Consider the following 22,121-nt stretch of genomic DNA (forward strand, 5'->3'; position numbering starts at 1 on the left):
ATGCACGTAATATGTATAACTTGTATTATATACATATAAAAAAGTTAATATTTAGAATGTTCTATATAATGTAAAAAAAAATTAGTATGTAATTTAAACGTTAATTACATAACATTATAACGACGGTAAAAAAAAAATTAAATTAATGTATATATATATGATGGAACCATAAAATTATAAAGATTTCATTTTCATTAATTTTTTAATATATAGAGCGGACCATACTGTGTTCATTAAGGCATATGCTCATTATTTATATATATTGATATATATTTTCATATATATATAAAAGAAATTTTGACAAATTAATATATACAAACAAAAAAAAAAAAAAAAAAAAAAAATTAAAAATGTGTATTGTGTTTTTGTGTAAGTGCAATTTATTTGATTATAAACTCCATCCACATGTACACTAAAATAAATTAACGGAAAAAAAAATAATAAATTAGGTTAATAAAATCTGGGCGCTAGTCCTCATATGAATCTACAAATAAAAAAGTTTACGAATTATATATATATAAATATATGAATATCAATGTATATATGCACATATATCAATATATATTTATACATATATATATATATATATATGCACAAAGGAGGAACATATTTAAAGTTAAAATTTAAGTATATATAAACTTTCTTTTTTCTTTTTTTTATTAACCTAATCTATGCCAGTTTTTTTTATTTTCTTGGCCAAAATCTAACTTGGTCACAAAATCTAATGTACTCTCCTTTGATAACTGAAAATGAAAAATGGGGAAAAAAATTTTAGTAAAATAAAACATACATTTTTATATCATTTCACATTATGCTAAAAGGAATAAGACATAAACAACACATATAATGAAGAAAAAAGAACTGAATAATATATTATAAAAGTTTAGGGTACTATAAATATAAGCAACCTTATGTAATAATTGCTGTTTTTAATTTTTATTACGTTATTTTTTAGCATCTTAATCGAATTTGAAACAATGGTAATGTATTGATTTAGCCTCTTCTGATTTTCAAGTTTCCTTAAAATGTTGTCTCTGTTATCAATGATGTTGTAATGCGACATCAGCTCCTTGTCGTCTATTGGTACTAGGACACCTAAAATGAAGATGAACACATAAAAGTTCTGTAAATGTGGACACACATGACGAGGTGAATATATGTGTATACATGTACCAGTGTATATACACATGTATATATATATATATATTTAAACAAATGTGTTCACATAATTGGACAGCGAAGCGTTTGGTCAATGGATAATGATATTATCATGTTTGGGAAAAACACCCCGTATAATATTGGCAAAAATTCCGCCAAAATATTCCCAATTTTTTCTAATAGTTGCCAGTTTTTATGAAAGCGAGCTTACCGTTTACCTCCCTATTGAGCAGTTTACTTTGAATGTACTTTTCCAAAGTGCTCTCGCAGTCAATTGAGTAATCCAGAACATTTGCTAGATGCTTATTTTTTGGCAGAATATTATTTAGGAAGTGGGCATAAATTTTGGTTGCAAAGGGAACGGAGATTAACATTTTTATGGCCCAGAACTGTAGCTTAACTTCTTCCTGAATTAATTCCTTTGATTTAGACTTTTTATTAATTTTAACATCAGTTAATGATAATTGATGATTTCTATATGCTAGGTTTTGTTTAACATTTTTTGTAATTATAGACATGGTTGGTTTAACACCACTAGGTGTAAGAAAATTATCTTCAAATAATTTACATCCATCAAATATTTCCTCTATAATTTCAAAATGAACTGCATATGTTTGCTCAAACACTATATCTTTCATTTCGCTAGCACAACTAATTGCTCTTTCTTTACAAAAATTATGCAATGCTTGATTTAATTCGTCTAGAAATTTCGGATTTGTACTTAATAAATAAATATTTTCATCAATATAATTATTCTTAATTTTTCGGTTAATTTCTCCTAAACCTGCTTTGAATACTCTTTTCAATGCTACAGCAGCACTGCAACTAGCCAATTTTGTTAAATGTAAAATATTTCCACTTATATTTGCTTGAAGTAAATCAACTACCAGAGGCTTCCAATCACTTTGATCAACAATATTATGAATACTCCTCATCATTTGTAATAATACTTCATTCGAAAAATCCTTTTCAGGCTCAATCTTTGCTATATTGTACTTAAGCCATTTACAAATATAGGTAATTGCAAGCTGATTAAGAATTTTTAAATCTGTATGTGGTCCTGCTATTCTTTTAAGTAAATCTTCGTCATTGTCTTTCATTTCTTCATTTTCTTCACTTTCTTTATTTTCATCATTGTGATAATCCATATATAAATCATTAATTTTTATAGATATTACTTCATCATTTTTTGATAAATTTCTTATAAGAACATCTTTAACTTTGCTATTATTATTGAACACTTTAATAATTTCTGCTTTATCAAAACCTACCCATCCATCATCTCTTACCATTTTATACCAAACTTGTAATCCGTTTAAAAAGGATGGACCAGTATTTAAAGTTTCCACAGCTTTTATAACTGTTAATCTATCTTTTTCAACTGATTTAATTTGTACTTGTTCTTCAGTATTACTATTTCTAAAGAAAAAGCTAACTAGAATATTTTTACTTTTTGTATCAGCTGGAGTATTTTGAACTACACCAAACATACTACTTTCTTCCTTTGCTAATATAAACCGTACTGTTTGTCCCTCTACTAAAACTGGCTTATCATAAAAATTCTTCTTTTCTATATTATCTAAATTATCATACGTATCAGTTCTTTTATTATTATTATTATGATTATTAACATTATTCCTATCATCCATACTAATATTTGAATTATTTAATCCATCATTAATATTATAGTTAAATTCAGAGGACATGGATTTATTTAATTCATTTTCATTAGAATACCTATTTAAATATTCATTTAAATAATTTAAAAAATTTTCATCATATAATCCTTGCTTTTCAAATAATTCCATAGCCAAGTCATTTCCATCTTTTAAATTTTCCATCAAAGTTCCACCATATTTTTTTAAAAAATCTTCACCATTTTTTGGTAGGTTTAAAATAGGATAATTTCCTGTTAATAAATTAGATATTATATTAACCAATTCACGTATATAAAGTTTCACTTGTTCTCTTATACTTAATATATTACCTTTATTATATAATTCTTCTAATTTTTTATTATAAAAATCCATTTTGGCCTTTTTTTTTTCTAATTTCACTTCTACTTTTCGTAACTGTTGTATTAATATATTCATAAATTTACTATTTACTTCTTGCTTGAATTTTTCCACATCAAAACAATCTATTAGTTCTTTTTTAATTGAATCACTACAATCGTTTTCAAACTTATTTAATAATAAATCTAACACATTTTTTCTTCCATTTAAAATTTTCGAATACATTGAAATTCTATTTGTTAAAAAATCATTTTTTTCCTTCTGTTCAATGGGTATAGAAAACAATTCTAGTAAATAAAGTGATAAAATGTTATCGTTATTATCCATAATTCCTCTTTTTTTTACCCTATCATACAGTTCTGTTAATGTTTTAATTGTGCTTAATTCATTATTCAAAAATTCTAATGCTCTCGTTCCTACGACTATGCACTGTTTAGTTTGCAGTCCAAGGCCTATAATACGGGGAAATTAACGCGCAAGAATGAGTACATATGTAAGCAGGGGGTATACACATGTATGAATGTATATATATTTGTATATATGTATGTGCATGCGTATGATGATACAAAAACCTACTATCACACGAAAAATGGTTCACAAGAACATACTAACACACATGTACGGTAATAATATAGTACATGCAGACACACTAACATTCACCCACACAGAATAATTACCTAAAGGTTTCGGTTTCATGATGAACTCTCTTAAATGGTAGGGCCAATTGGCTGGATCATCAGATGCTTTTTTTACTAAAATATAAATATCGTTTGGAAAATTTTGAACATAATTACGAACAATTTTTCTTGTTAATTCTGACCCAGCCTTTGAATCATCTTTTATCCCTGGTAAGTCTACAAAAGTAGCATAAATACCACCTGGTATAGATATTTCTACTTCTAATTCTTTTGATATAATAGACTCGTTTAGATTAAGCATGATAGCTTTCATTTTCTCATGCAAATCATCAATATTTACTTTCTTTTTATTTAAATAGCATTCTATTTTATTTGTATCACTAGGTTTTAGTATAATAACTATTGGTTGCTTTGTTCCTGTATCCGAACTCGTATACCCCATCGGTCCACCCATAATAAAGTCTAAAAGTGTCGTCTTACCCATAGACTGTTGACCGAACACTACTAAACGAGGTAATTCATTATGTATATTACATATTTTAAATATCTGTAAAGCATATAAATATAACGCATTTGCGTTTGTTGTATCTTTCATTTTGTCATAAAAGACTTCAACTAACTCCAATTTTTCTCGACTTATTGAATTCAAGTCGAATATCTTATCGCCCCCATTGCCATATTCCATTTTTATAAATATTTAAACAGAAGAATAAGGCAAAAATGGGAGAAATAGACCGGGGTAAAGTTGGAACAACAAGAATTTTCTTTAAAAAAAAAAATTTACATATATAAATATATATACATACGTATACAAATACATACGTATTAAAATATATTTATAAAAAACACTTAAAAATGCGATAACTGAAAATTATGCAGTAATACGCATTAAAAACAAAATTTAAAACCTCGTTAATAACATAAACAAATCGAATTTCTTATACGCCTGCTTAAATTTATTAACCTGAAAAATATATACATATAAAAACAGCGTTGTCGAAATATATTTCTATCATTCAATTTATACATATACATATGTAGTTTTACTTTATAAAAAACATTTTAGAAATTGTTATTAAAAAATACTAGAAAAAAAATAAACTAAAAAATGAAAAGTCCATAAACTAACAGTTTTGATTCTCCCTATATAAATATATTATATATATATATATAATATATACATATAAAATACATACATTTGCAAAAAAAAAAAGGAAAATCTACATATAATTAAATTTTAATACACTAGGAAATTTTATAAAACATGCATATAATTTATAGTATATTATACCCAATATTATATATTCAAATATATACTAAAATATTAGTATATATATATACATATATGTAGTACTATTTTTTTTTTTTTTTTAAAGTTGTTGAAAAAATTATTTTTGCTGTTCATTATTATGATATACATATATATACATATTTTTTTTTGATTTATTTTAATTTTTTAGATTATGGTAGGTAAAAAAGTATTTGAAAAAAAATATATTTTAAAATTTATATATTTATGTATATAAATGCCATGTTTAATTATATGAATATATTTAATATAATATATATAACTCCATTGTTATAGGTTGTTTCAAAAAATTTGAACGCAATTTTTTTTTTACCACTTCGCGCTTAATATTTTTTGCATTTTGAAGTACTTTATTTTTATTTTTTAAATTATTTAAAAATTTTATATTTAAATAGAAAAAATTTTACATTAAAAATTATTAAAATAATTTTCTTCAATAATAATTTCGTGAATAATAAGAGAATTATAGAAAAAGAAATATTTAATGCTAATATTTTGGGGTTAAAATGATTTGTAGTTACTAAAAATTTTTTTCTTTAACATATAATAGTAAAAAAATAGACCTTAGTAAATATTTATAAAAATTATGTGGACGTTGTTTTTTATTTAGAATTTTATTTTATTGTAGATAGTAAAACATTTCTAGTTTTTATTCTCCCATTATTTTACCTAAAACCGTTGAAAATGTTCATTAATGAATATGTAACTTAAGTACAAAAAGAAGAAAACACTAAGTGTATGTATATGCATATATGTTTGTGTGTACTATATACATAAGCATATATATATATATATATATATATTTTTTTTTTTTTTTAATTTCTCGAAGATAATAGTACAATATTGAATTTGTCTTAATAATAAAATTAGCAATACTAACAGAAAGCAGCATTGAAACCTAACTTAAGGAAATATATATATATATTTTTCCTTATATTAACCTCATTATAATATAATATACTTTTGCTATATTTTTTTTTTCGTTATAACGTTTATTTCATTTGAATACATTCTTAGTAGGTAAAATTTAATCCTTTTAGAGAACTTTTTTTTAAATTATATTTGCATATTTACAACATTGGAAAAATATTTTTAAACGAAAACTATATAAAACCATTTTGCACATCATGTGAGTTATCTCTTTAACAAAAAAATAATCAGAAAATACATTAAGTAGAGAAAAAGTTAATTAATTTAAAACCATATTCACAGTTTTTCCAAACACGTTTGAAATGAATTTTTATTTTTTTTATTATTTTATTATATTTGAATTAATTATTATTAATATAAATTCTCCCCCTTAATAAGCAAAGGTTATATTTTACAAAAATTTATTTCAGAAGTATCAATTTTTAAAAAAATTCATGCATCCTCAAAAAGCCGGTAAAGATATGTTGTACCAATTATTCACAAATAGAATTTCACTTATACAATTACTAAAAAAATAAATGATACATATTTTCATAAGAAAAAGTGGTAAAATATATAAATTCCAAAAATAAATAATTGTGAAATAACAAATATAATAGTAGTACACACATATAAAAAAAAAGATTGTAAAAGATTAAAGAGTTCTTTCTTAAAACTTAATTTTGTAATCCATTGATTATGGTTAAAAGCTTGAGTATCATTATTTTATATAAAATATTTATGGTTAAACTAATTCCCCTTATTTCATATGGAGTTCTGGTTTCAATAAAACAATTTTTTTTTTTTTTTTTTTTATTTATTTTATGCATTTATAATTTTTCTATTGCCTTCATACCCAACAATTCCAGGCAAATCTGTAGCGCGCGCAAAGAAAAATTATAACAGATAAAAATGACAAAGTATTAAACATAAGTATATATTATATCAAGGCTGTGAGGTGGGTGTGCCACTTTATGTCACTTTAAGAATTAAATATACCGTTGGGATACATATATATACATATATGTATTTTTTTTTTTTTTTTTTTTTTTTATTCCTTTTTGTTCCTTACGTGTAGCAATGATTTTGTTACATGGCATAAAAGCAGTCTTGAATTCTCGTTCTCACTGTTTAAAACTTTACAATTTTCATAAAACGCTGTAAATATTGTCGTTAAGTCATACGTGTATTCAGCCAGCCTACGTAAGTAATCGGAAAATACATAAAATAAATGATGAATTATTATATTAATATATATGATTGCATTATTCGTTTAAAATTTACAAAGAAAAATGTAACTATACTTAACTGGTTTTTATAAAATAACATGTGTATTTTAAAACACACATGTTTCATATTTTTTACATTTTCTTTAAATTATGCGTATAAACTTGCTCTTTTTCGATTTATTCTTTTATTTTATTGTGATTTATTTTGTTTAATTATGTTTAATTATATTTTATTATATTTTATTATATTTTATTATATTTTATTTTCTTTATTTATTTATCTATCTATTTATCAATTTATTTATCTATTTATCTATATATTTATCTGTTTATCTATATATTTATCTATTTATTTATACATTTATCTGTTTATCTATATATTTATTTATTCATTTTATATATTTTTCTTTTTTCAGGGGACGTCATAATATTATCATTACTTGTGAATTAGCATATTTTTTAGGACAAAATAAAAAACGTCGGGAAACTTTATAATATGTAGTCCTAAATTTATTTCATACTGGTTAACTAAATTTAACTCATCTAGGAAAAAATGAACATAAAAAAATATAGTATAAAAAAGAAAAAAAAAAAGGAAATTACAAAATTGAACATATTCACATCCACCATTTATAATTCAGTTGTGTATTTTGCATAATATTAGTACCTTTGGATAACTCATCTACATTTTTATTTGATTTTCTAAAAATGGAACATATGCGTGAATACGCATAAATAATATACAATCCGGTATTACCTACAGTAAAAGAATAATAACAAATGAGCAAAATTTAAAATAAAAAGAGAAATAATAATAATATTTTAAAATTTTCATATATTGATGATGTACCTTTCACATTTAGCATACTATCGTATGAAAATTTGTAATCGGTATTTCTGTGCTGCTTAATATCAAAGTATTTTATTGCACTAACACATAGCGCTTCACTCAGTTTGTCTATATCTACACCTAAAAAAAAAATAATGAAAAGATGAAAAAAGTGAAAGGACATGATGGAAAAAAGGAAATAAAAAAAAATTTATCCCTATTTCACATATATGAAAGAAATCCGTGAAAATATTTATCCATTTTGCATGAATAGGTCAATTATCGTATAACTATCAAACATTTATTTGACAATTGTTTATAAATTGCCATATGAAAATATTGGCATATAAACACTTGAACGCAATAAACATATCCACAAACACTGGTACACGGTATGTGCGTATATATATATATATATATATATATAGCCTCCATATGATACTTCTTTTAACTAATAGAGTTTATTCTTCTTTCTGACAAACCTTCAAAATAGTTTTTTTCTTCCTCGCTTTTTATTTTAATTCTTTCTAATAAGTCCTTCTTTGCTCTTTCTGTGCCTTCATTAATCAGATTAATTAACTTAACAGTTGTTCCACTTCTTGTTTTAAATTTCTTATTATCGCTATTTAAAACCAAACCAAAGCCAACATGTATTAATTTGGTATCATTATGTGTCCAACCAGCTTTTTTGGCTAGATCAAATAATATTTCGAAATGAGATAATTGTCCATTATCTGTGACATAGATAATAGAATCACAGTTTAATTTTTTCAATCTATAATATATACCTGTAACATCTGTGGAATCATAACCATACCCACCGTTTGTTTTTTGTAAAAATAAAGGGAATTTAAAATTTTCAGATTGATAACATAATGCTTCTCCAATGTTCGTTAGTATATTTTTCTTTTTTAGCATATCCAAAACATCTGATATCATAGATATATAAAATGATTCACCAATGTATTCTATATTAATTTCTAATATTTTATATATTTTATCAAATTCTTTTATGCTACTTTCACATAATTTTTTCCATATAAATTTACAATCTTCATTATTATTTTGTAATTTTATAGCATACTCTTTAGAACTTTTTTCAAATTCCTTATCAGAATCATATAATTTTTTGGATTCCTGATACAGGGCAGTTAAATTACTTAAATCTGGCATGTTGTCTTTAAAATTTGGGTACTTTGAAATTATATAATTTATTATCATTCCAAATTGTGTTCCCCAATCACCAATATGATTTATTCTTTTCGTATTAACATTTAAAAACTCGAAAATTCTACATATACTATCACCTATTATAGTTGATCTTAAATGACCTACATGCATTTCTTTGGCTATATTTGGAGAAGAAAAATCAACCAACACATTTCCATAACTTCCAATATTTCCATCTATAACCTCGTTTATATTTACTCTTATATCTACTTTGTTATTCTTAAATAATTTTAATAACGATTTTTCTATATATTCTTTTGATACCTTTACTGTTATGAAACCTTGTGCAGACGAATTTATTTCCTCGAAAAAATGTTCACTTATATTTTCTATTATAAGTTGTGATACTTTTTGAGCGTTTTCTAAATTTAAACTCTTTCCATGCTTTTTGTATATATTTAGGGCATTGTTACCTACAGAGAAATGTCGACAAAAATCAAAATTACAACGTGAACGAGGAAAATAATAGACACACGAAAAGGAAAAAAACAGATAACCAGTGAAGTAATCATCTATATGCACAAATTAATTTTATTTTTTTTCCTCTCATAATTTTAAGGAAATATCCACATATCCAAATACTACTATAAGTATCAATATTTTTCATTTCTCCATGGTAACGGAAATGTGGGTTTTAAAAAAAATCTATACATACACTCGTATACATATACACTATATTTACATATACAACATTTGTAATATGGTAAAGCATATACGTTATTTGAATATTTTACATCAAACGTATGAACATATCTAAAGAGAGATAATCTCAGTTTTGTGTAATCAAAATGGCAAAAAAAAAAAAAAAATGCATGCGCTCATTATACATTCGTAATGTATATAAGTATAAAAATATATTTCTTCACGTTTATTTTATTTACACTGAAAATGTCCAAACTTTGCGTTGGCATAGGTGACAACCACTTCTTCACTAATTGATGGAAAACATTTCTGAATTGAGTTCTGAAATAAATCCTTGAGTTTCTTGATTAAGCATTCCATTTTGCTCATTAAGAATATGAAAGATAATAAATTCTTTAAAAAAAAAAATCAAAAGAACACAAATCTACGTTATATTATGACAAATAAATTTATATACATATCTCTCTTATACTTAAAAATAAATATGTGTATACAACTCAAACGAATGAAAGAAAAAAAAAAAAAAAAAATATAATACACAATAACAGTAACAGTAACACAAATAGCAGTGAATATATGAATTATATAGCGGGACATATAATATAAAATAAAAATACAATAAATATTTCAAGTGCAAATTTAAAAATTTTTCTTAAGTATGTATCATTTTGTTCAAAATATTTCATGTTTGTGGTTTAATATTAAAGATAAAATAAAAAAGTGCTAAATAAAATTGAATAATATTTTTGTGGGTACATATGTATTATATATTTATTTTATTATTTTTTATATAATTTAATTTCATTTTTTATATAATTTAATTTCATTTTTTATATAATTTAATTTCATTTTTTATATAATTTAATTTCATTTTTTATATAATTTAATTTCATTTTTTATATAATTTAATTTTTTTGTTATTTCAGTTTATTTTATTTTTTCTCACTCTGATGATAAATCTGAAATAAGAGAATATACAAACACAATTTGTAATGTTCTTGTTACCTCCTTTTTCAGTCGTTATATATAAAATATTTCAGCTACAAAATGGGATAATATAATAAAGCAAAGATTTCCGTTTTTCACTCATTGTTAAAGTCTGTATCAAATTTATTCATTTATGCCGTAGTATGTAGAAATGGGTACATGTATGTATATATATATATTTATGTATACGTATATTTATGTGTACATATTTTTATCCATGTATATAATTATGTATTCAAATGCATGTACATATGCATGAAGCCATTATTTAAACTTTTTCCATTGAAGAATACTTGGGAAACACAACTCAGATTCAATACAAAGTAGAGGGTAAAAAATCGTTTTGAAGGAAAAAATGGTAAAATCGGGCGAAACGTAAAAATAGAATAAATAATTAAGAACCTTCAAAATGATATATTTACTCATATTTTTCGTTTGTTTATCCTTTTTTTCGAAGTTTCAATATAGTAGACATAATATTTTCTAGATCTTCATAATTTTCATCTTCCAGATCGTTTGTATTTCTTTTTTCGGAAGAATTCAAATGTGTTAAATTATAATTATCACAGGAATTATTATCACCATGAAGATCATTATTTGGTATTTTGTCGTTTTTGTTATATAGGACTGTAAGGTTACTTTTATTGATTGTATATATATTGTCCTTGTCCGTCTCGTCCGAAATGCTTATATATAAACTTTTCTTGTTTCTATGACATATATTAAAGTCGCCTTCGTCTCCCTGTTTTTTCTCTTCTTTGTAATCAACTTGAGTAATTTGTCTATTTATTAGTGCGTCGTTTTTATTTCCATTTCTTTTGTCGTTTTCTTTTTTTTTTTCTCCTTGTTCAGAGCTATTTCTTGTAACATTTATGTTGTTTGGTTCTGATAAATTATCATATATTTCTAGACTGTTGAGAAGATTTCTTTTCTCATCTATAACATGTTTCGATACATTCGATTCTCTTTGAACTATGTTGGAACTACTTGATTGCTTACCAATAAAAGAATTTTTGGAAAGTATATTTTTATATTCTTCTTCACAATTCTTAACATACTTTTCTAATTTTCTAATATTTTCAAATTGTTGATCATATTCAATATCATCAACGCTTCTAACCCTGTTCATGCTGCTAACCTTGTCAATGCTTCCAACCCCGTTCATGCTGCTAACCTTGTCAATGCTTCCAACTCCATCCATGCTACTAACCTTGTCAACGAAGCTAACCCTGTCCATGCTGCTAACATTACCAGTATTGGCCACGTTTAAGAGATAATTAAATTCTTCAATGCATTTATCATTATAATTTGATGTGTTCATTTTATTTAGAAAAAAGCTTGAACCGTTGTTCACAAACATGGGTTTTTCTTTTCTTTTTGTTTTTTTGTTCCCTAATGATATGTTCTCCGTATCACTAGTATTTGTTGACGTTTTCATTTCATTCAATACATACATTTTTTGTGTATTAATAACATCATGTTTGTTTACATCTGTATATTTATTATTATAATTTATTTTTTCACCATGAATGTATGCAGTTCCAATCTTATTTTCAAACGAATTCTCTCTTTTTAATAGACTACTTTCCTTTTCTGCTTTTTTTTTTAAAAAATTTACCTCATTTTGTATAATAGTGTTATTTCCAATGTGATTAATAACGGGATTATTTTGCGCCATTTTATTTTCGCATACAAAATTATTATTTAGGTAAATGTGTGAAGAAACCTCGTTTTGGTTCAGCTCTTTATCTGTTGAACTGTTCTCTGTTATAATTATATTGCCTGTATTATCATCTCCTATTTTTTGTATGTTATTGTATTCTGTAAAGGTAGTATTAACTTCATCCGTTTTAGCGTTATCATATACATTTATATTTTTATTTAACATATGTATTCCCAATTTATTTGGTAACTTGTTGATAATATCATTTTTTTTTCTTAATTCATTTTCATATTTAATTATAGTATCGTCTTTTCTACCATTTTCTAACTTAATCGTTTCTATTTTTTTTTTTAAATTTAAATTCTCTTTCATCAGACGGGTTATTATGCTTAAATATTTGTTTAAAATATATTTACTATTTACCTTTTGATTAGTACTATAATCAAGAACTATTTCATTATTTATTAATTTCATAACATCGTTGTGTATTTTACTATCATACTTCTTACCCTCTATAACCTTTTCTTGGAGTTTTTTACTAACTATCACACTTGTCTTTTTATTCTTATGCATTCTATTTATACTTTTAAGATGGAAAAATCTCCTATTCTAATTTTTTTTTATTATGCAATCCTTTTCAAGCAATCACTCGTCACTTCGTATGCATGCATGTACATATGTTTGTACATATGTCTATGCATCTGCATTTATGGTTTACATTAAATATATTGTATGCACATGATGTCTATGCATCTGCATTTATGGTTTACATTAAATATATTGTATGCACATGTTACTATACTATCCCATTATAGCACTACATGTATACCTACAAAAAAAAAAAAAAAAAAGAACTATTATTGAACCTGTCTATTCCTCGTAGGTCTTAACGTTTTATTAATGGTTGGGCATATCTGAGCACATGTAAACATATTTATATAAATATATATATATGTATATAATGAGCAGCTAAATCACAAGACAAGTAACTAGGGAATCTGTAGAAATGTTTCTGTAGTATTTTATCAAACGACTGAGCGATTACATTTTCTTTTCTTTTTTTTTTTTTTTTTTTGACTGTGCACGTGTTAATGAAGTCATAAAAAAAATGGCTCTTCACAATTCATAGTTAAAAATTCATATATTTTTGTGAAATGATAAATTTAAAGGGGTTAGGTAAAAATATTTAAGCATATGGGGAATGAAAATATATTTAGGTGGAATATAGGGGAAGAAAAAAAAAAAAATAAAAAAATATATATATATATATATATATATATATAAAGATGTTATATATGATATATAGTAAATATAATAAAAAGTAGTTATAATAACAATGAGTAATTAAATGAAACAAAGAGACCGATATAATGTGAAAATAAACACTAAACAGTTTTTATAACTTAAACGAGAACTATAAATAATGAAAAAATAAAGCATCTTTATAAAAGATTTCTTTTTTTTTTTTTTTACGAGAAAATATAAAGAAGAGTAATGTAGAAAACGCAAAATATTTTTCAAGCGCTTTTTTTCTTTTAATTTTTGATAAACTGTTACTATTGCTGCATATTTATTTGTTTAATTATTGCTGTCTCGTTTTTTTCTTTTTTTTTTTTTTTAAGATTGATTTATTACTACTAATTATATATCAGCACAACATACACCTATTCCAATGTGATTTTCGGGGGAATACGGTAAAATGATATTATTTATATTTAAAGAAAATTTCCTCATAACATTATAAACACCTATATATAATTCAATCTTATTACATAAATGATAATTATTAGGGCATGATAAAATAGCACTATTAATATCACAATGAAAACAACCAAAATAAATAAAAGACGGTTCTAATCCATTTAAGGTTAATGCTGCTTCACTCTGAATATGATCAATCCCTATGCTTAAGTTGTAAATTTTTAGTTCATCAAGCAAAAATGGGAAATCACATGAATCTACTGAGTAAGGTGCACCCCCTATATATATAGGAAAGTCATTAGTTTTAGTTATTCCTGAAATGAAAACATTAAATTGCCATGCGTTTAAATGTATGTTAACTAAGCATAAACAGCAAATCATGTATATAAACGTACATGAATAAACAAGTGTATATACATATATATATGTATATATTTAAATATATATATACATGAATGCTTTATGGAGCGCATATGCAATTGTGTGTATTTATGTAACCTTCAGTCAAAAAACTTGAATCCAGAATTCCGTCAACAAACAGTCTTACGTGATTAATGTGTCTGACAACTTATATAGTAAAAAAAAAAAAAAAAAAAAAAAAAAAGGTAGAAAAAAAACAAAAAGAACATAATTATGTAGTTAAAATGAATGTATAAATTTAAGTTTCCATGTCTAACTCAATGCTACATACCTGAAATGTGATACCATTGATGACGCTTTAATTTAAAATTGCTCAGAAATTCTTCACCAGCTAATTAATAATAATTTTAGTATTTCCTCATATGACTATGTAAAATCATGTGTGCCTTATATCACATTTTTACAAATATCACAGAGAAAACATTAACATACACATATATATGTATGTACATATGTTTATGCTTACAAAAATTGCTGAACTTAACATGGTATCATTCCACAGAAAAAAGACTCGTAAAAATGTGTCACAATATACCAATATAAAATGCAGCAATTTATGTTTGAAATATTTTGGGGATTTTAAATTACCTGAATTCGTACTAGACGAAGTACTTAAAACGATTTTTATCCTTCCAGTCTATGCGCAAAAATAAAATATTGTTATTTTATGCGTGAAATGGTGCAAATATAGTGGGTATGTATGGATATGTATGGATATGTTTGGATATGTATGGGTATGTATGGGTATGTATGGGTATGCACGGGTATGTATGGATATGTATGGGTATGTATGGGTATGCACGGGTATGTATGGATATGTATGGGTATGTATGGGTATGTATGGGTATGCACGAGTATATATACATGTTGACATAAAACCCTCAAAGCTGATATTGAAATATAGTACAAGAAGAGGGATTATATTTGAAATATGGAGAAAAATTGAGAAAAAGAAAATAGGAAGCTCTCAAAGACGGAAATCAGAACAACTTTTTATGTTTAAATATAGTTTTTGTGTTTTTTACTTTTGCGTTTATCATTATGGCTGGGGAAGATTCCTGAATCTTGTCTTTTATGATACCCTTTGTGAAATTTAAGCAGAACAAAATTTAGAAGTCGGTGAATATTACAACATTAATAGGAAAATAAATAAATAAAAGTAATATAAAGTAAAATAAAGTAAAAAATAAAAAAGTAATATAGTGTAAAATAAAATATAATAAAAGAGAAAAGCACCTTGTGGATTATGGGGCAAAATTTTTCATCTGTATTATTTTTTCTGCATTATAAAGAGAGTATATAATTGAATATTTGTCCTTATATACGTATGTATACGCTTGTATGTGTATGGGGTTGTATATATATATGAATAATGTATTCTTTCTTTACATATTTTTTCTTTGCAATAGTTGCCCAGTGCGATATTTTTCTTACACAGAAATCTCGTCTTCCAACAAATATATAAAAAAGGTGTAAGTGAAATCTACACTTTTGAAAAATTCGTCCGAATGGGGTATATATATGTAATTTTTTCTGAACAAGGCAGAATTTCCAACACTTCCAAATCCGGTGGATGCAAAAAAATTTCCAAGTGCATGATTTCTATTACCCGTAGAATCAACTGCTGTTATGCTGTCAAAATTTATATGTGCAGATATTCCTATCAACAGAAGGAATATGATTAATTCGAATATGCACAATTTTTTTGATAATTATAAATTTAGAAAAAAGAAAAAACATATTAAAAAGTATCATTTTTTTACCGTATGGCTTTGCTTCGGGCAATAATATTTTTTGCCCATTACTAATGCAAATAGCTGAATCAATTGCCACATCGCATTCGGGAAGACTAAGATTATCAATGTCACATTTAATTTGTGTTTTATAATAAAAATTTAACAATAAATACCATATTTTAAAAACACGAAATAACATTTTACTGCTATATGTGTATATTTGTATATATGTATGTGTGTATTTATTTATGTATGTATGTAGGTGTAAATTTATGCATGTGTTTATATGTATGAGGGCATAAGTATATTTATTCATGTACGTAGATATACGAATGTGTGTACGTATATATATGCATATATGAGGTTCTAGTTGTAGAGAAAAAATGTAAATTGTGATAATAAGACAACAGGGAGATGCACATTTACTCAAAAATTGAAAACGATATTGGCTTAGCTTATTAATAAAACTCCGTATGTGGACTTTATCTCTTCCATTACTATTTTATTTGTAATTTTTTCCTTAATATGTATATTATTCAATCGTAGAATTTAATTAATTTTCTATGCTTTAACAACAGATGCAATTTTACATTATCCAAAATATGCATAATGATTATATCCTCCTAAAGTGTAAATTAAAAAAAAAAATTTTTTTTCTTCTGTAGTGACAACAGTGTATGTACATCGTATTATGTTTAATGAGGTTAGGAAATGAAAAAAAAAAAAAAAAATACTATATAATATATATTAAACGACCTTAAAATTGCAATAATGATAATATAAAATTAATATTATATAAGTCTAATCATTTTTCAATTTTACGAAATGTGCAAACACTTAAAAAAAAAAAAAATATATATATATATATATATATATATAACGAAGTTGTTTCTGAAAGTATACTTCATTAATTAACAAATCATTTTCAAATAAAACAGTTCATCATCTGTAATGGTGTAAATGGAACAAAATTTTCAAGAGTTATTTTTTTCATATTAAAAATAATTCTTATATATTAAAAACTTAAAATATAAAAAAATAAAAGAAAAAACATATATATATTGTAATATATTGAATGTGCTATATAATACGTATATATAATAAAATTAAAATATAACAACATAAAATAAAAAAATATGGATAATATAACCAACACATAAATATATATTAACAGCAATAAAAGAAAAATGGTATTTAAAGAATATATATGGTTTAAGGAAAGAACGTGTGTACTATTAACATATAAGAACAATAAAAAATTTGTGATAACATTAAACATCTCTCCATCAGCAAGAGGTGCGTGCTTACAACGATTATTACTACCTCATCCACATACATAAAGATACATATATGCATAATACATAAATTTATGCATAGTATATAAATATATGCATAGTATATAAATATATGCATAGTACATAAATAAATACATAGTACATAAATAAATACATAGTTCATAAATAAATACATAGTACACAAATAAATACATAGTACACAAATAAATACATAGTACATAAATATATGTGTAATAAAGTTATGCATGCATAACGCACATGTACATCCATTTGCTTATTTGTGCATGAGAATACTGACATTCGCTTCACTTTACTGGGTGAACCTTTAATGGAATTTTATTTTACTTAATTTTACTAAACTTCGTTACATGCAATTTCATTCTATAACCTGCTTCATCTAATTAAGAGCTTCTTGCCTATACACATGTATGTCTATATACGAAAAAACTTTTTTCAAAGGAATGTATTAACAATCGTAATATACGAAATTTGACCAAGGTACATTTCAGTTTGAGTAAAAATGTATTTTTTTGTCAAATGATCCTAAAATAAGTAATGATTTTTTATTTTCTTCAATATTATTTGAGTTGGTTTCGTTAGAGAATGGACATATATAACTTTTTAATAGTTGAAAACACCTTATTTTGTAACCATTATTTATAACATCTATAATATTTCCACTTTTTATATCAAAAATTAGAATATGAGAGCCATTTGTGCTATCTTCGGATGTGACATAAATATTATTGCCATTTATATCTACCTCTAAAGTTGGAAAAGAGAGTGAGTTTAATACACACCCGTATATTTTTCTTATAATTGTTTTTTTGATTAATGAATAAACAAATATTATAGAGGTATCTGTACATATAACTAATATATTTTTATTTTTGTTATATTCTAAATTCAAGATGTTATACTTTTCTGTTGAATCAAATAAATATATTTTATTTTCTATATTGAACGTTTTACTATTTATAAAAAGTATATTATTGCTATTTAGCATACTAACAACTATGGTTTCTTTATTATTATAAATATTACTACCATTGCTGTTACTATTTCCGTAGTTATCGTTATTTTCTTTTACCCATAAAACACTTGTTGGTATCTCAGGTAGTCCTATAACTTTTTTTTTTTCATATGTAACAGATTCTTCTATTTTATTTACAATTTTTTCATAAATAATTAAATTTTTATCATTAGCTATTGAACAAAAAAAAGCATAATCATCATTAAATAAACACTTTATTGAATATTTATTATGATATTTTAACGTTTTCATTATACTAATATATATTTGATCTCCTTTTATATTATTTTTTATTTCATCAATTGAGTTTTTTAATTCAATATATTTTATTAACATAGATATGTTGTTCATATTTATATGACATATATAAACATCCCCATGCATAGTTGATACAATAAATATATCGTCCTTGTAATTAATATCTATAAACATTATTGGTGAGCCTAAGGATACGCTATATAATTCTTTACATAAGTGGACACATTCTTCTAAATTATTTTCATTATCCCCCTTTTCATAAAGAGTTAGAAAAAGTTTCACATTACCATCTGCATAGCCTACTAAAATCAATATTGGCAAAAAAATTTTAAAAAAAATAATGTTTTCGAATCGCATGTTTTTGCAAGTATCCATATTGTATATATCTATGTATTTAATAACTAATATATTTGATGCTGCTTCTAAAGAAATATCTTCTCCATTATTAGCTTCATTCTTATTATCAACTGCATTGTTAATATATTTAACTTTTAACTTTTTAGAAATTTCTCTTTCATAAGTAAAATATTTATCCCAATTATGAGTTTCGTTCTTTAATAATTTACTTTTTTTTTTTATGTCTTCTGTACTATTTTGTTTTGTACTATCCTCATTTGTGTTGCTTCTACATTTTGTGTCATTCAAATTACAATTTTTTACTTTCTTGTTATTCATATCACTATTATTTTCATTTTCAAATTTATAAGGAAAATTATTAATACTCCTTTTTTCTTTAGTTAGTTTCACTTCATTAGAAGATTTTTTTTCTACATCTATATGAGGTGTAACAGTTACGTCCATATGAAGCTTTGTATTTAAATCTAAAGGCAGCTTCATATTATTTCTACTCAGTGCAGATATATCTTTCACCTTTTCACCTATTTTTCTTAATACACATGAATCATTAAATATAGTATTGTTATTTTCCTTACTCCTCCCTTCCTTATCATTTTTTTTATCATATATTTGTATGTTCCTGTTTTCTTTTTCTAAATTGTCTTCATTACAGTTATTATACTCTTCTTTTTTCTTTTCTATTTCATTATCACCTACCTTAATTGAATGCTCTTTTTTATTGCAACACGGAAAATAATCATTGTTTAAATAAAAATTGTTATATTCACTACATATATTATCTTTCTTTTCATCTTCATTAATGTTTATATTACTCTTATTTTTTTGTTTTAATGTACTTTCAAAGTTATCAATGGCTTTGCATAAAATAGAATTATGCATTTTATCAATAGTATGAATAAAAAAACTATAATCTATATCTAATTCATCACTTAAATTGTCATTTAAACAATCGTTACTATTAGTTTCATCATCTGAATTGTAATTTGTAGCATCCTCGAAAATATACTTATCATATTCCTTTACATAATTTATTTTACTTTCTTTTTTCAATTCTTCCAAACTACTTTTCATTCCAATTTTATCCAAAAAATCGTAAATAAATTGAATATTACGGAAGAATTTCTTGTTATATTCCGCAAACTCTTTTTTCATTTTCATATGTTTTGATTTCCATACATTATTAAATATTTAGTGCATTATTTTATGTGCTTAGAGTATTACTATATCCTTTTTTTTTAAAACTATTCTAAAAGAAGCGGAGTGATTAGAAATGTTATTCATTTGGAATAATACATATATACAAAAACACACATATAAATATATATATATATATGAGCATGCAATTTTTAATAATTTTACACCAAGTTATAGTTCTTATGTTAAAGATTCTAATGGATTTGTTTTAGTATCTTTTTACATATTTAAGAAATAATATTTTTTATTATATTATATTCCTTTTTTTTTTTATTTTAGTATCAAATCAAAAATAAATCATTCAAGGAAACAAACAGTTGGATGATAACTTCGTACTATCTTATAAAATAAAATGGAAATAACAAGTAATATACTTTAAATATGCGAAAAACTTTTACATATATACATATTCATATACATAATAATTCATACTTATTTAATATTTTGCTTAATTTTCGTTATTTCTTTTATTTTGTTCACATCTAAATTATTATATTTACACCTATATACTGTTAACTGTTTTTTTTGATATTTTGATATTTAAAATGAAAATCTATTTGTACCTTTATTATGTTCGTCCTTCCTTACCTTTTTTGTTTATTTATTCTTTTTACAGTTCTTATTTAATTATATTTATAATAACATTAACTACTATGCATTTATTCTATTATAATTTAATTCTATATTTTGCACTAATCATATAAGAGTTAAAAAATATATATGTTAAATTATAAAATTTCAGAATAAGATATATTTTGAAAACTAATTTAATTCAAAAATTATGCAATTGTTTTTGTGGCTTCCTTTTGTTATATTCGTAATTTTTCTCATGATTTATTAAAAAAAAAAAATATTTTATTTTTTCAACAAAAGTTAAAAATAAAATGCAGTATTTGTATTACCTCAAGGATTAATTTAAACTTTTATATTTAATATAAATCACAGGTGCATAGGTAAAACGTCATATATACCAGCAAACATTTTTATACATATATAGTTTTAACAATATAATAGTATATACATATATATATATATATATATTTATCTATGTACGTATATAAAATAAGGCTATTTTTGGCCACGCATCATCGCAGTTCTTTGAACCTATTAACTATTTAATACATAAATCAGTTAAATATAAATACTTCCCAAAACATTTATGAAAAAAAAAATAAAAGAAAAAAACATGGTTATGTTTTCTTCTATATATCAAGAATAGGATATTAAACAAGAATAAAATTAAGCGGAATACCCTTATAAACAATATCAAATTATTTATTAAAAAAAAGAAAAAGAAAGTAAAATTATTTTTATACACTTGTTCACTAATTCCTTCATTTTTGAGGAAAATACGAAGTACATATTGAGAAAAAAGTAGTATGGTCTTTAAATCAAAACAATGTAGTCCAATGAAAGTGATCTGTTTAAAATTTTTTTACATGTTTTTAAGTTCTACCTTTAGTTAAAACTTTTTTAAGAATATTTTAATTATAAATACATTTCTTATTAGTGCCAACA

At 24.0% G+C, this 22,121-nt stretch overlaps 5 protein-coding genes across 5 annotated transcripts; all 5 read right to left on the reverse strand.

Moving 5' to 3' along the window:
• Window positions 1-467: 467 nt before the first annotated feature.
• PmUG01_14053300 (conserved Plasmodium protein, unknown function) lies at window positions 468-4,496 on the reverse strand (the record flags this gene model as incomplete). The annotated part of the gene is made up of 5 exons (XM_029008104.1): window positions 468-484; window positions 665-743; window positions 944-1,123; window positions 1,377-3,625; window positions 3,851-4,496. 5 exons carry the CDS (start codon window positions 4,494-4,496, stop codon window positions 468-470), a joined length of 3,171 nt encoding a protein of 1,056 aa, XP_028864427.1.
• Window positions 4,497-6,859: 2,363 nt separating this feature from the next.
• PmUG01_14053400 (arginyl-tRNA synthetase, putative) lies at window positions 6,860-10,319 on the reverse strand (the record flags this gene model as incomplete). The annotated part of the gene is made up of 7 exons (XM_029008105.1): window positions 6,860-6,904; window positions 7,102-7,228; window positions 7,699-7,801; window positions 7,926-8,015; window positions 8,109-8,228; window positions 8,570-9,730; window positions 10,199-10,319. 7 exons carry the CDS (start codon window positions 10,317-10,319, stop codon window positions 6,860-6,862), a joined length of 1,767 nt encoding a protein of 588 aa, XP_028864428.1.
• A 1,066-nt stretch (window positions 10,320-11,385) lies between these two features.
• On the reverse strand, window positions 11,386-13,182 carry PmUG01_14053500 (conserved Plasmodium protein, unknown function; the record flags this gene model as incomplete). The annotated part of the gene is made up of 1 exon (XM_029008106.1): window positions 11,386-13,182. The coding sequence occupies one exon, from the start codon at window positions 13,180-13,182 to the stop codon at window positions 11,386-11,388; it is 1,797 nt and encodes a 598-aa protein (XP_028864429.1).
• Window positions 13,183-14,250: 1,068 nt separating this feature from the next.
• PSOP17 (secreted ookinete protein, putative) lies at window positions 14,251-16,665 on the reverse strand (the record flags this gene model as incomplete). The annotated part of the gene is made up of 8 exons (XM_029008107.1): window positions 14,251-14,624; window positions 14,809-14,877; window positions 15,002-15,061; window positions 15,319-15,367; window positions 15,756-15,812; window positions 15,967-16,009; window positions 16,165-16,390; window positions 16,494-16,665. 8 exons carry the CDS (start codon window positions 16,663-16,665, stop codon window positions 14,251-14,253), a joined length of 1,050 nt encoding a protein of 349 aa, XP_028864430.1.
• A 1,601-nt stretch (window positions 16,666-18,266) lies between these two features.
• Window positions 18,267-20,561, reverse strand: PmUG01_14053700 (conserved Plasmodium protein, unknown function; the record flags this gene model as incomplete). Its single annotated transcript, XM_029008108.1, has 1 exon — window positions 18,267-20,561. The coding sequence occupies one exon, from the start codon at window positions 20,559-20,561 to the stop codon at window positions 18,267-18,269; it is 2,295 nt and encodes a 764-aa protein (XP_028864431.1).
• Between the last annotated feature and the right edge of the window lie 1,560 nt (window positions 20,562-22,121).

The sequence above is a fragment of the Plasmodium malariae genome (assembly GCF_900090045.1).
Source record: "Plasmodium malariae genome assembly, chromosome: 14".
Taxonomy (NCBI): Eukaryota; Apicomplexa; class Aconoidasida; order Haemosporida; family Plasmodiidae; genus Plasmodium; species Plasmodium malariae.